We start from the raw sequence: 12,648 nt of genomic DNA, 5'->3' as shown, positions 1-12,648 counted from the left end.
AAGACATGTCTCCCTTGCACAACAATGAAGCCATCAGTGTAGACGCCCTGTTCTCCCTACCCCTCAGTGTGGGCTGTGCAGTGTAGATGCCCTGTTTTCCCGGCCCTCGGTGTGGGCTGTGCAGTGTAGACGCCCTGCTCTCCTGCCCCTCGGTGCGGGCTGTGCAGTGCAGACGCCCTGCTTTTCCGGCCCTTGGTGTGGGCTGTGCAGTGTAGACGTCCTGTTTTCCCGGCCCTCGGTGTGGGCTGTACTGTGACCTTGTTTTAGAGACCATGGTACGGAAAGAAGGAAAAAATGCAACTCCATGGTAAAGACACCTGACAGTCCTGGGATCAGGTGATCAACACTAAGACCAAAGTGTGAGTCACGTGGGAGCAAGATGGCGGGAAGAAAAGGGAACTTTTGTGCACAATACACTCATTCCCAGGCTGATGATGGGAAAAAATGCAGCAAATCTCAACACTAGGCACTTTATGAAACACCTGACCACTCTCACTGAGACCATCAAGTCAGAGCACACAGTGTGATGACTATGTAACAGAGTGAGCAGGGCAGGTCCGCAAACAGTGGCATCAGGTAAGAACTGGAGGAAGGCTGGATGGAGTTCAGAACAGTTAGTAATCACATGTCTATACTAGTTTACCCAGAAGACAAGTATATATCATACCAACAAAAAATGGAAAAAATAAACTAGGGATCTGGGTGCCCTCTGTGCAACGTTTCCATGGATCTAAGACTACCCGTTGGTTTACACACCCCACCATTGCTGGAAGCCCCCATCCTGGCATGGCATGATCCCATCCGCTCTGAGCCTCTCTTAAATCTGTGAACCACTACCTCACATCTATTCTCTGACCTACTGGGCTTATGTGCAAGGGAGGGAAGGGGACGTGTCTCCCTCTTCTCCTGTGCCAGTGAATCCCTGTGTACCTATCTCCTCCTGCGTGACCTTGTGAAGCTGTGACCTTCCAGGCACGCAGCTTTGCCAGCTGACTCTAATTCAGGCTGGAGTAGGAAGGCACTCGATTCTTCCTGCCTGCAGTCTGCCAGCTGATCCTGTAAGTGCCGAGCTGGCATCGCCTTACTCGGGGACTAATTTCCTTCTCATAGCAGCAGCTCCATTAGTGCAGGGCCCCGTCCCGGGGACACAGCACCAGCCAGAGGTGTACCTCACCTCTGTGACACCTTAGACACCTTGGTGCGCATCACTGTTGCTCAGCATCCAAGGACAACAGGGACCCCTGGGTCTCATCCTATTCCTGAGTCAAGAGGTGTGCAGGAGCCTGGTAATAAGCATTTTGAAGGTTCCTAGTTTATGTGCAGCTGCTAGTATGGGAACCAGACTTTTATACTACTGCCTTAGAGGTCACATTAAACTCAGAACCAATTAATATCTGTTACGTTAAATTTCTCTTCAAATAGCCAGTATGGCCTCCACCTCCTGACAGAGAAATGGGCACCAGGAGTGGTTTTCAGAAGTGGTGCCCAGCGCTGGCCCCCTCTCTTAATTGCCCACATCTCCCCTACTCATCCTGGCCCTCCCTGTGGGGACTTGAAAAAAGGCAGGCAGGTTGTTCTGGGTTACTGGACACTGGCTCTGAATAGATGCTAATCCCTAGAACCCAAATGCTGCTGTGGTGTAAATTCCCATAGGAAGCCTATGGAACTTGCTCTTGCTACTAGGATATAAAGCATCCCTGGGATGAGAGCGAGGCTGGGGTCCCACACAGGGCCCTCTGAGAGCCAAGTTCACATGCTGGGCCCACATACCGTCTGCACCATGAAATGCAAGGCACATCTTTTGGAGGCAACATTTGTATGCGTGGCACTGACATACAGACTGAGGGACTGTAAAAGCTGCCTCCAGCCTGCGGCATGAGTCTGGCTGCTTTTCCACTTGGGCCTTGGGAGCCAGGAAGGTCCACCTGAAGGGCACAGTGTGGGGGAGTCCCAGCAACGGAAGATTCGCAGGCTCACTGTTGGGGAACATGGGAGAAAAGCCCAAACTCCAGGCTCCTCTCCTGAGGAAAGAGCTCCTGGCCAACTGCCAGGCCCTGACAGAAACTGAGCAACCTGAGCCTGCTATCTGCCCTGTGAGCCAGTCCGCAGGGCTGGATGCCAGGGTTGATGGCAGCGGGAGGGGGTGGCCTAGAGCTGCACCTGTTCCCCCACCTCCAGCTCAGGGCAGCTCCTGGCTAAGTGCAGGGCCCTGATAGAAACTGAGCATCCTGGCCTGCCATCTACCCTGTGGAGCTGGTCCGCAGGCCGGGATGCTGGGGTCGCGGCAGCACTCTGCTGCCAGGCCCTGCAGTGGGAGGAGGCAGTCTCAGGCCAGTGCCCCATCCCCAGCTCAGGGGAGCTCCTTGTGAACCACTGACCAATGCGGAGCACGGGGCTGGGTCTACAGCCAAGGCAGCTCTAGAGGACTGAAGTGGAGACAACCCCCACTTGCAGAACTGGAGTTGGCGAGTGGATTTCACTCTACTGGGACAGATCCTTAGGTTAATTCCAGCATCAAGCTTGCGGAGGGATTTCTCCCCAGTTTGGAGGGCAGCACACTTCTTCCAGCTCTCGTAGTATGCCTGCTGCTTTCCTGTTGCCGCCTGTGGCTCTGCTTTCCCCGCATCCCCAGGAATGGCTGACTTTGCTCCCCCTCTCTGTGGGCTCTAACATGGTGTTCCCACTGGGCAACCTGCCATAGTATGTAGTACTCTGAAGACTGCCTCCCGTCTTTCTTTTTTTCCTAAAAAGCTAAATATATTTTTCTTTTTAAAAGATTTACTTATTTGAAAGGCAGGAGACAGAGGAAACAGCGAGGTTGTCCATCTGCTGGCTGGAGCTGGGCTGGTCTGAAGCCAGGAGCCAGGAGCTATTTTGGGTCTCTCACATGGGTTCAGGAGTATAAGCCCTTGAGCCATCCTCCACTGCCTTCCCAGGCACTTAAGTAGGGAGCTGGACCAGAAGCAGAACAGCCAGGACAAGAACTGGTGCCTATGGGGGATGCTGGCCCTGCAGGTGGGTGGCTTTACTTGATATGTCACAACACTAGCCCCACAGCACAAGATTCGGCCGACCATGAGGTTCAGTTACCCAGGCTCTCAGTGATGTACACTGGGCTGGTCCCTTGCTGCCTCTATTTCCCTCTGGGATCTCTCAGCTTTCGAGGGTAGCTCACCGACGATGACTACAGCTTGTACCTAGCCAGTACTCACATCTTCCCTTTTCAACGACAACTTTTTTTGCCTTGATCAAAACCAAACTCATTCCTCCTACTTCCACGGTAATACATTTTAGCTCCTTCCAATCTCAGAGCCTTTCTGAAGGTCATATGCATACAGCTCTGATTATTTCCAAAGTGATACTTCTTAAATTGGTGACCTCTGACACCCCAAAAATGTCATATTTTTCATGCGTTACTCATTTGGGCTAAATCCTAAATTATAAAGAAAGTCAAGTGCACAATTAGGGAAGAGCCAGGTACAAGTCAAATCAGTTGCCACTTATTTTTCTGTTAACAGTGACACCAAGTCAGCAGAGCAGGCACTTTAGAAAGCAATAGGCCTTCGGTGGGGGAGAATTTCTGGTTATTGTCCCACTGGAATTCGCAGTTACAGGTGTGCAGACCATATTTCTTCAAAATGATTCCACATTTTCCCTTATGTCATCCTATATTTGGATGCTTTCCTGTCCCTTTGGTGTCAAATAATCAGAAAATCTTGGGGTTTTAAAAGGGAATCTGATTACCTGCTAAAGTCACAAAACATAGCAATCCATTAAATTTCCACATATTAGTAAGAAATAACAGGAAAATGAATTAAAAAAAAAAGCAACATTACTTTCTCCTTTCTGTAAGTCCCGTGCGGCAGGCACAGAACCCGGGCGTGGGCTGCACAAGAGCCCAGGTGTACTTGGACGAGATTGGGCGTGTTCAGGGTGGTATGGCCGTAGACCCCCAGGTTTACTTGGAAGAAGGGCTGCTTGCACAGGTGTGGGAGCAAAGGCAGACCCTGTTGCAAGGGCCTAGGAGAGGCTCGAGGGGCTGGCCCCTCGGGCTTAGCCAGTGCAGTGGTGTGGAAGAGGATTGGGTAAGCAAACAGCCAGGGTGCCCTCAGGTCTTTTCAGGGCTTTGTTCCCTGATGTGACCTCAGATGCCTCCAGTTTCTCTCTGAAATGCATCCTTTATAACCCACTGGTCCACAAGTTCTTGGCTTGGCATCTACTTCTGGAGAACTCAAGTGAAGACACCTCTACTTGGCGTGTGATGATTCACAAGGAATGTTCACTCTTCGTAGGTATTGTACAGATGTGTGTATGTATTTAGACACGCGTATTTCATTTCATTGAATAAAGTTTGAACATTACAATGAGCATATTATTTGGGAAGTCTGATATGTGATTAAAAGTCATAATAATACAAAGTGAACTGCAATAAGCATAATTTTCATACTAAAATTTCCAGGTTCAAATTATCCTAAAAGAATCAATAAAGTGCTCTCTTGAGAATTATTTACCAAAGCATTTTCTTCTTTTAACTGTATTATTCCAAATTAGTATTTCAAATTATTTAGTAGACATTCTACTAAAATAATCAAGAAGATCACCAGGATATACTGAGGAAGCACACTTCCACAGACTCCAACATCAATTAGCCGGGCTGGTGTTCAAACTCCAGGCACCTCATACACAGGCTCTGTGGATAGAGCCCCTAAATTCTAGACCTTACATATGAAGATTTGTGTTAAATTTTTAAATTCGAGAATTCTAACTTCATTATTCGTAGAAAGAAGCCAGTAACAGGCACACCCTCTGTGGAAACCTGCAATGGAGACTGAGACGCCAGACAGAAGCTCAGCATGGTGCCTGGTCCTGGCAAGGGCTCCCTTGCGGCTGCTGATACTGCTGGAGTTAAAGGACTGTGTAATGCAGGTGTGCAGACACACGCAGCAAAGGGCACGGCCGAGGGGCATGCTTACCTGCAAGGTGGTATCAAAGACAACAAGCTTTGAACTGGTGGGGACGATGTCGTAACACTTGTGGGACCTCATGAATCGCATGTAAACACCACTTTCTGAGTCTTCTACTGCTGAAAGAAGAAGAAAAATACATGTATCCATATTATAAAGAACTCCTTGCACCAGATGAAGGGCATGCACAAGAAATCTCTTGCCATTGGATTTGGGAGAAGATATGAAATGTTTCCTCATAAGATCAAAGACAGGGATATCCACTCTCCTTAATTCTATTCAACCCTACAATGGTGCCATATGGCAATGAAGAAACGGAGGGTATCCAGGTTGAAAAGGGAGAAACAGGGACCAGCACTGTGGAGCAGCGGGTTAAACTGCTGCCTATGACACCAGTATCCTACATGAGCACTGGCTTGAGTCCCCATTTCCCACTCCCTGTTAAAGTGCCTGGGAAAGCAGTGGAAGATGGTCCAAGTGCTGGGATCCTTGTCCCCCATGGAGAGTTCCTGGCTTCGGCCTGGCCTGGCCTCAGCCACTGTGGCCAGCAGGGGGATGAGCCGGAGGATGAAGACCTCTCTTCCTCTCTGGCCCTCTCTCTGTAACTCTGCTTTTCAAGTAAGTAACTATTTTTTTAAAAAGCAAAAAAACCTAAACATATATACAGTAAATAAGCAGGTTTAGTAAAGTCAAATATAGGGTTTACGAAGCAAAAGTAAAGCTATTGTGTGCCTATATACTAAGAATATAAAACTGAAAAATAAAATAAATGCTCTGTGGAAATGGGGACCTAGATGGGGAATATATAGTATAGAAAATGTAATATAACTGGGCAAATAAGTCTTTTGTATTATTTGAATCTCTGTCAAAGTGGACAATTTAAAAAAATTATGATGCACTATGGATTTATTGTACATCTGTGAGTAACCTGTGTGGTGCTCCACCTAATTACACAGAAATCTAGCAGTCGTCCTTGTCCGACATATTATGTCAAATCTCGTAAATCCACCCAGTTCTCCCCACCTCTAAGGCTACTCCCTAGATCTAATACCCTCACTTCCTTATTGATCTCTGCTTCCCATATAGCTCTCTTACACCACAACCAGAAACAACTGCCGGATGCTAGGCTGTGTCTGCTGGACGCACTCTGACGGCGTCCAACTGCTTTAGCAAGAAAGACAAAACCCTGAAGTCGCCTCCCAGACCTGCTGCGCTATCTGCTGCTCTCACAAAGGTCACACGCTCTTCCACGGGGCCTGAAGCTACATTCCCGCCTCTCCTCTGGGCCCAGAAGCTTCCTTCACCGGGTCTCAATTCAAAGACATAGAAAGTAGGGTGTGGAAACAGAATTTGAACCTGATGCTTCCTGATTTTAAAGCTAGGATCTAGGCCAGGACACCACCCGCCTCCCATTTCCTTGTTGCAATGCCTTCTCCCATTTGTCCATTAAATCCTAACCCCCTACTTCCAATGACACTAGTTCAAAGAGACTTCGGACAGTTCAATTAAGCCTACATTGATTTGTGTACACACACACACACACATTTTTCTTCGAAAGGTCAAGCAATGCTGACATGGGAGGGTGAGAGAGGGAGTGAGAGAGGCAAATAGAGGGGAAGAGAGAGAGAGAGAGAGAGAGAGAGAGATCATACCTTTTTTTTCCCCACTGGAAGCTTTATTTCTTTAGGATTCTATCCCAACCAGTCATTTAAAATCTAAACAGCACAGACCTGCAGGCTGGGGGATGGGGATGTCCTCCCTGCTCCTTGCTATGGACAGCAGAAGGTGAGTGAGGAATGGTGGTGGCTTAAGTGAGCAGGTGGTGGCAGCAGCAGCAATGGAGTAATGGAGTCATGTCACCCGGCCAGCTCCATCTTCTCCCAGAGCCACCTGAACCCCCCACCCCGGCACCACCCAAATAGCCTCAGTGCAGGTTTAACCCATTGTTGCTTCTGGCAGAAGATTCCGGCACAGGGAGAGGAGGATGTAGGAGAGACAGGGAGGCAGCATGAATGCAGGCAGAGGTGAACGTGTGAGGGCAGTCCCTGGATGCGCCGTCCCTACAGCCATCATGGGTAAGGGCGAGGAAGCCACACATCTTTGTGCAGTGGGAGACAAGGCTGAGGGGCCCCAAGGGAATGGGGCCAGGGGCATCAGTGGAAGCATGCCAGTCAACGTGCTTCCGAGCCCTACTGAAGCACAGTGCGCTTACATTTGATACAGGCCAGCAGCATGGGGTTCCGCCCAGTCCCTGCAGGCCTCACTGCTGCTCCTGGACGTGCATCAGCAGGAAGCTGAGGTGGAGCTCGGACTCATACCCAGGCACCCGGAAATGTGATGTGGGTGCCCCAAACTGTAACTCCAGCCACTGCACCCAACGCCCAATCCCTCTTGTTCAATATCCACTCAATCTCAACTGTGATCTTTCCCCACAAAAGTGGACACCTGAGGAGCTCCCCGTGGACTATGTCTTCCAACTAATGACCTCCTTTCTGTAACTCCCTTGGAGATAGCTCTGATTTCTTCATTCTACATATGAGGCAACAGACCAGGAGAAGTCACGGTATTTGCCCAGAGTCAGACGGCAAGAAAAGGAATGAAGCGGAATTTAAAGCTGCATCCCACACTCCTGTAACTAACTCATCTTGTTAAACTCTGCTGCTCCGCTGGCCAATAACGCACTCATCCGACAAACACGGAGGCCATGCGGGCACTCTGCCCCATGCTGGGGGGAGATCTCAGCGTGAACATGATGCCTTGGTCTCTGCCTGCAAAGCTCTGATGTCAGCCAATCACAGGGTCACATGGGGTCACAGGAGCTGGAGAGCCGCCCTATCTAACAAAGGTGAGGAAGGAATCAAGTGTTAATTTCTTCCTTTAAAGATTTATTTATTTATTTATTTATTTATTTTTAATGATTTATTTATTTTTATTGGAAAGTCAGATATATATAGAGAGAGGAGGAGAGACAGAGAGGAAGATCTTCCATCCGATGATTCACTCCCCAAGCCACCGCAATGGCTGGAGCTGCACCAATTTGAAACCAGGAGCCAAGAGCTCTTCCAGGTCTCCCACATGGGTGCAGGGTCCCAAGGCTTTTGGCCGTCCTCGACTGCTTCCCAGGCCACAAGCAGGGAGCTGGATGGGAAGCAGAGCTGCTAGGATTAGAACTGGCACCCATATGGGATCCCAGTACATTCAAGGTGAGGACTTTAGCCGCTAGGTCACCGTGATGGGCCCTATTTTATTTTACTTTTTTATTGGAAAGTCAGATATACAGAAAGGAAGGAAGAGAGAGGAATATCTTCCGTCCGTTGAATCACTCCCCAAGTGGCTGCATTGGCCAGAGCTGAGCCGATCCAAAGCCAGGAGCCAGAGGGCCCGAGACTTAATAGGCGTCTAGAAAATAAACGGACAACTACAATTTCATGATCATTAAGGACAAATGCAAGAAAGCTGTCTCCTTTATTTATACAAAAATCCTAATAAGCTTTGGCATGGTCAAGTGGATGTATTCAAGAATAATTCTGCTGTTTGTTCCTACTACAATTCTTACTCTACAACTCAATCTTGAATCAGTTTAGGGACGAAATGTATCACAAAGGAGAACCTAAAGATCAAGGAAAGAATGAAACTCTAAACACAGATCCTTTGATTAGCAAAAGGTCAATGTGGACAGCCAAGGCAGCATGAATAATAAAAGGCCCTTTTGTGACATTAACCTCCAAGCTCACATTGATAGTAAAAAGCCAACTCCACAGCAGCAAACAATGCCTGAATGGATTACAGGGTGGTCGGGTGTCCATGCAAAGGAAGGTGGAGCTGCATTCAAGTGGCTGTAGAGACATCTTCTGGGCCCTGCCATGCAGCGGGAAATTCTTGCAGACCTGCCTGCAATGGAACAATACTCTTCACACCTTCGTGTCCCCCACATCCACTGCATGGACCTCAGCAGTTGTCTTTCTTTGCTTCTTAAATAAATTCAAAAAGAGAGAAAAGAAATAAACTCCAGATTTCCCAGACTTCGCTAAGCCTTTCCCCAAATCAAAAAAAACAAAACAAAACGTTATACACAACCCCTTCATTTACATTAAAAAAATGTATTTCTTACACCCAGCGCAATTGGCTATATCTTTTCCAATAAACGCTGGGATCCCATATGGGTGTTGCTTCATGTTTTGGCTGCTCCACCTCCCATGCAGCTCCCTGCTTACGGCTTCTAGAGGATGGCCCAAGGTTCCTGGTTCCTGACTTCAGATTGGCTCAGTTCTGGCTGTTGTTTGTGGTCATCTGGGGAATGAACCAGCGGATGGAAGATCTTTCTCTCTTCTTCTCTTTGTAAATCTGCCTTTCCAGTACAAATAAATAAATCTTTAAAAAAAGTGTTTCAAAAGCAGAGACAGAATACATACTCTATTGCAGGTTCACTCCCTAAACCCCACAACGGCTGGGGATGGGCCCAAGGAAGGAGCCAGGATCAACCCAGGGCTCCCATTTGAGTGGCAGAAGTCCAACCACATGAGCCACCCTGGTTCTGCAGCAGCAGGGCCTGGGAACTAGAGCCAGGAGCTGAACCTGGGTACTCCAATATGGGATACAGGCACCTTTAACTGATTGGCTAAACAAAACGCCCACCCCTAATTTCTTACATTGAAATTTCATTGTAATTCCACAAGGAAAAATATTACCAGTATTTAGTATTTTCCAATGTATCTTTCATAATTTATTCCATATTTAGAAATATAAATGTATTATATTCATACAGAATTATTTCCTTTTAGAAGACCACTTAAAGAGCTTAGCAAAAAATGCACAAAGGGGGAACAGAGAAGTTAAAGTATATGGAAAAGATTAAATGCTTTAGACAAGTTTTTCTTAATGTGCCTGGTCGGATGAACAGTGTCAAACGCAGATCTAAAATCTACTTGTGTAGGACTTATAAGAAGCATAAATGAAGTGTCCATTTGTGGCTTTCCCTTTCTGCCTCTTCATTTGCTTTCCAGAGGGAAGGGGTGGGCCGTAAATGCATGCAGTGCTAAGAGAATGGGAACACCCTTCAAACAAGGGGGCAGTTGAAGAGCTACTGGCAGAGCAGAAGTCTAGGCAATATCAGGGCAGTCTGCCCAACCACAGAGTTGGCAGTCCATCGGAACCTGCAGAGGACACCTGGGTACTACAATAGAGGAGGGAGGACAGAACAAATCGATAACTACCCCAGCCTAGTGTGAGCAGTGAATAACTGGGCAAATGGAGATTCTAGGGTGGACTATGAGAGCCAGTGGATTCTGAAAAGATTTCATCGTGCTTGGAGTGGCGAGATCGGCAGTAATTTGAAACTGCTGAACCTCAATAGCAGGACCCTTGGGGCATGCCACACAGTCGGGTGGCTGTCCTCCATCCCAGGGTGCAGAGGCATTTGGGAGGCTGGGTGTGGCTTCTCTCCTTGTCTCCCACTTCCCCCCAGATGTAGGAAGGAAAAAAGAATGTGGAAATGGTGATCTCACTCACCTTGATGTAGCTCTTGACCTTAATCATCCTAATCAACTATGTAAAAATTGTCCAAAATAAAAATAATTAATAATTCTTTAAAAAAGGGTTCCAAACAATTTATAGGAGTGAAAAAATATATATACAGGGGAAATCAGTGTGTGTGGGGGGAAGGTATTTAAGGAGGGGGGTAAGGGAAATCCCAGAGCCTATGTAATGTAAAATAATAATAAATAAATAACAAAGAAAAAAGAAAAAAAAAAGGAATGATGGTGTGGCTGGTTGTGTCAGAGTCAGCCAGAGAACCCACACCAGAAACATACATCACCAAAGTCAAGCACAGTCACAGGTACACGTTTAGACTCTGGCAAAATCAATGTCTCCGTTGGGATTAGGGAAGCCTTTCGGCAGGGCACTCAGGGGACCTGGGCTGGGGGTGGCTGTCTTAAATTTCCCCTGAGTGATGGGACCAAATTGTGCTGCCACTCTTTGAAGGTTTGTTGAATATGTTCATTTATATCTCTTGCCTCCTAAAATCGACTCGACTTACAAATCATTGAAATCGAACATGAAGGCATACTCAGGCTTGCCCAACAGAAACAGAATCTTAGCCCTTAGAGAAGGCAGTGAACCTTTGCCGGGCCTATTCAGCAAAAAAAAAAAAAAAAAAGAAAAGAAAGGAATGAAAATACAAAGCATTAGGAATAAGAACAACTTCTTAGCTGAACACAGATTATACAAAATAATACAAATAAAAGAAAGCAAGATAGCCAACTAGATCAATAAGCTTTAAAACTTTTTCAATCATTTCTTGGATAAGTTTTGTCAGTTTTTGTATTCCTGATTAGTTATGCCTTTCACCAATCACTGTAGAAGATATTTAAGAGTATTAATTGAAGCATGGACTTTGAACTACGTCAATGAGTTATATATCAACAAAAAATAAGTTTTTAAAGACCTTACTATTCCTGTTTCTCCACAAGAGAGGTGTGTACTCAGCCTGTTACTGTGTGAATTCCGTAAAACTTGGCAGGAACAGTTAATTCCTTGTTTACGTAAGTTATTTTAGAGCACAGGAAAGATGGAAACTTCACAGTTCATTCTGTGAGATTCTCTTAATCCTCAAATCAGTGGTCATCAGAAAAGGATAGCTCATAGAGAAGAAACCAGATGACCAAACTTACATGTGAAGTATGAGCAGAAAATCCAAAGTACATGATGAGCAAATTCAGCCCTGAGCTCTTATCGAAAACCTCATAGATGGTGGCCAAGCAAAAATCAACTAGAAATGCAAAAATCCCTGAATATATTAAGAAGTCCACCAGGGAATCAGTATCAACAGGTAAAGGAGACATATCTACAAACATCATAGTTGACGTTGAAATAGTGATTGATAAACTTTGACATAAGTTCCTTTGGAAAGATCCCCAGGCAGCAGGGAGGGAGGTGTTGTGTTTCTCAAGGCGTGGCTGACTAGCTGGTGGGGGCTCTGGCTGGGTAGTGCCTGATATTGCAACTGTCAAGGTGTTTCCTGTTCTGCCCACCGGTCTGACGCTCCAGGCCTTGCCCAGTGAGCTACCCCTGATCCTTGCTCTTGCTTCAGCTTAGTAAGTGAATCTTGGTCCCTATGAAAACAAACACTGGCTGTGCAAGGTGCTTTCGCTGTGTAGTTCCTAGAATTATACATGACATGATTTTAAAATTCTGGTAGGAACCACATGTAACTTCAGGAGCCTGGCTTGGGCTATGGTGTTTCCTAGGTGTGTAGAGCGGCTCCATGTGCACCTGAATATGCTGTCCACTGCTCTAAGCCACTGAGGAGGCCCAGCTCTGACACATGCACTCCACAGTTAGACCATGGAACCTGCACTTCTCTTCACGGCTGGGGTTCTGAGTCTAGCAATTCAGTTGGGAGGATTCCCATAGAAACTTCATCTAAGGTGATCCCGACCTGATTCTTGTGTGTGCTTGCCAATACAGGGTCTGGCACAGTCCATCGCCCAAATCAGCGTATGCACAAATTGGTGGTTGTGAATGCTGCATCAGCTCTGTCTCTAGCCCTGTCTTTTACACAAACCAATGGGTGTTGCAGCCCAGCCTGATCCTCTCCACCACACACTCGGCCTTCATGTACACCAGTGGGAATTGCAGCCTAGCTGGACCCTAGTCCAGACTTTTCCACATCCCATTCAGCTCT

At 46.9% G+C, this 12,648-nt stretch overlaps 1 protein-coding gene across 8 annotated transcripts in view; it reads right to left on the bottom strand.

Annotated features, from left to right (window-relative positions):
- Positions 1–12,648, bottom strand: part of PRKAG2 (protein kinase AMP-activated non-catalytic subunit gamma 2) — a 234,917-nt gene that overhangs the window by 25,802 nt on the left and 196,467 nt on the right. For 5 of the 8 annotated variants that reach the window (XM_058654990.1, XM_058654992.1, XM_058654997.1 and 2 more), the window contains one exon: positions 4,974–5,083. In XM_058654990.1, the coding sequence (XP_058510973.1) occupies positions 4,974–5,083 (110 nt within the window). The remainder of the gene's footprint in view (positions 1–4,973; positions 5,084–12,648) is intronic. The other 3 variants (XM_058654991.1, XM_058654994.1, XM_004594397.3) reach the window with 1 other exon arrangement.

This window comes from Ochotona princeps, chromosome 25, assembly GCF_030435755.1.
Source record: "Ochotona princeps isolate mOchPri1 chromosome 25, mOchPri1.hap1, whole genome shotgun sequence".
Classification (NCBI taxonomy): Eukaryota; Metazoa; Chordata; class Mammalia; order Lagomorpha; family Ochotonidae; genus Ochotona; species Ochotona princeps.
This window is presented reverse-complemented; position numbering and strand designations above follow the sequence as displayed.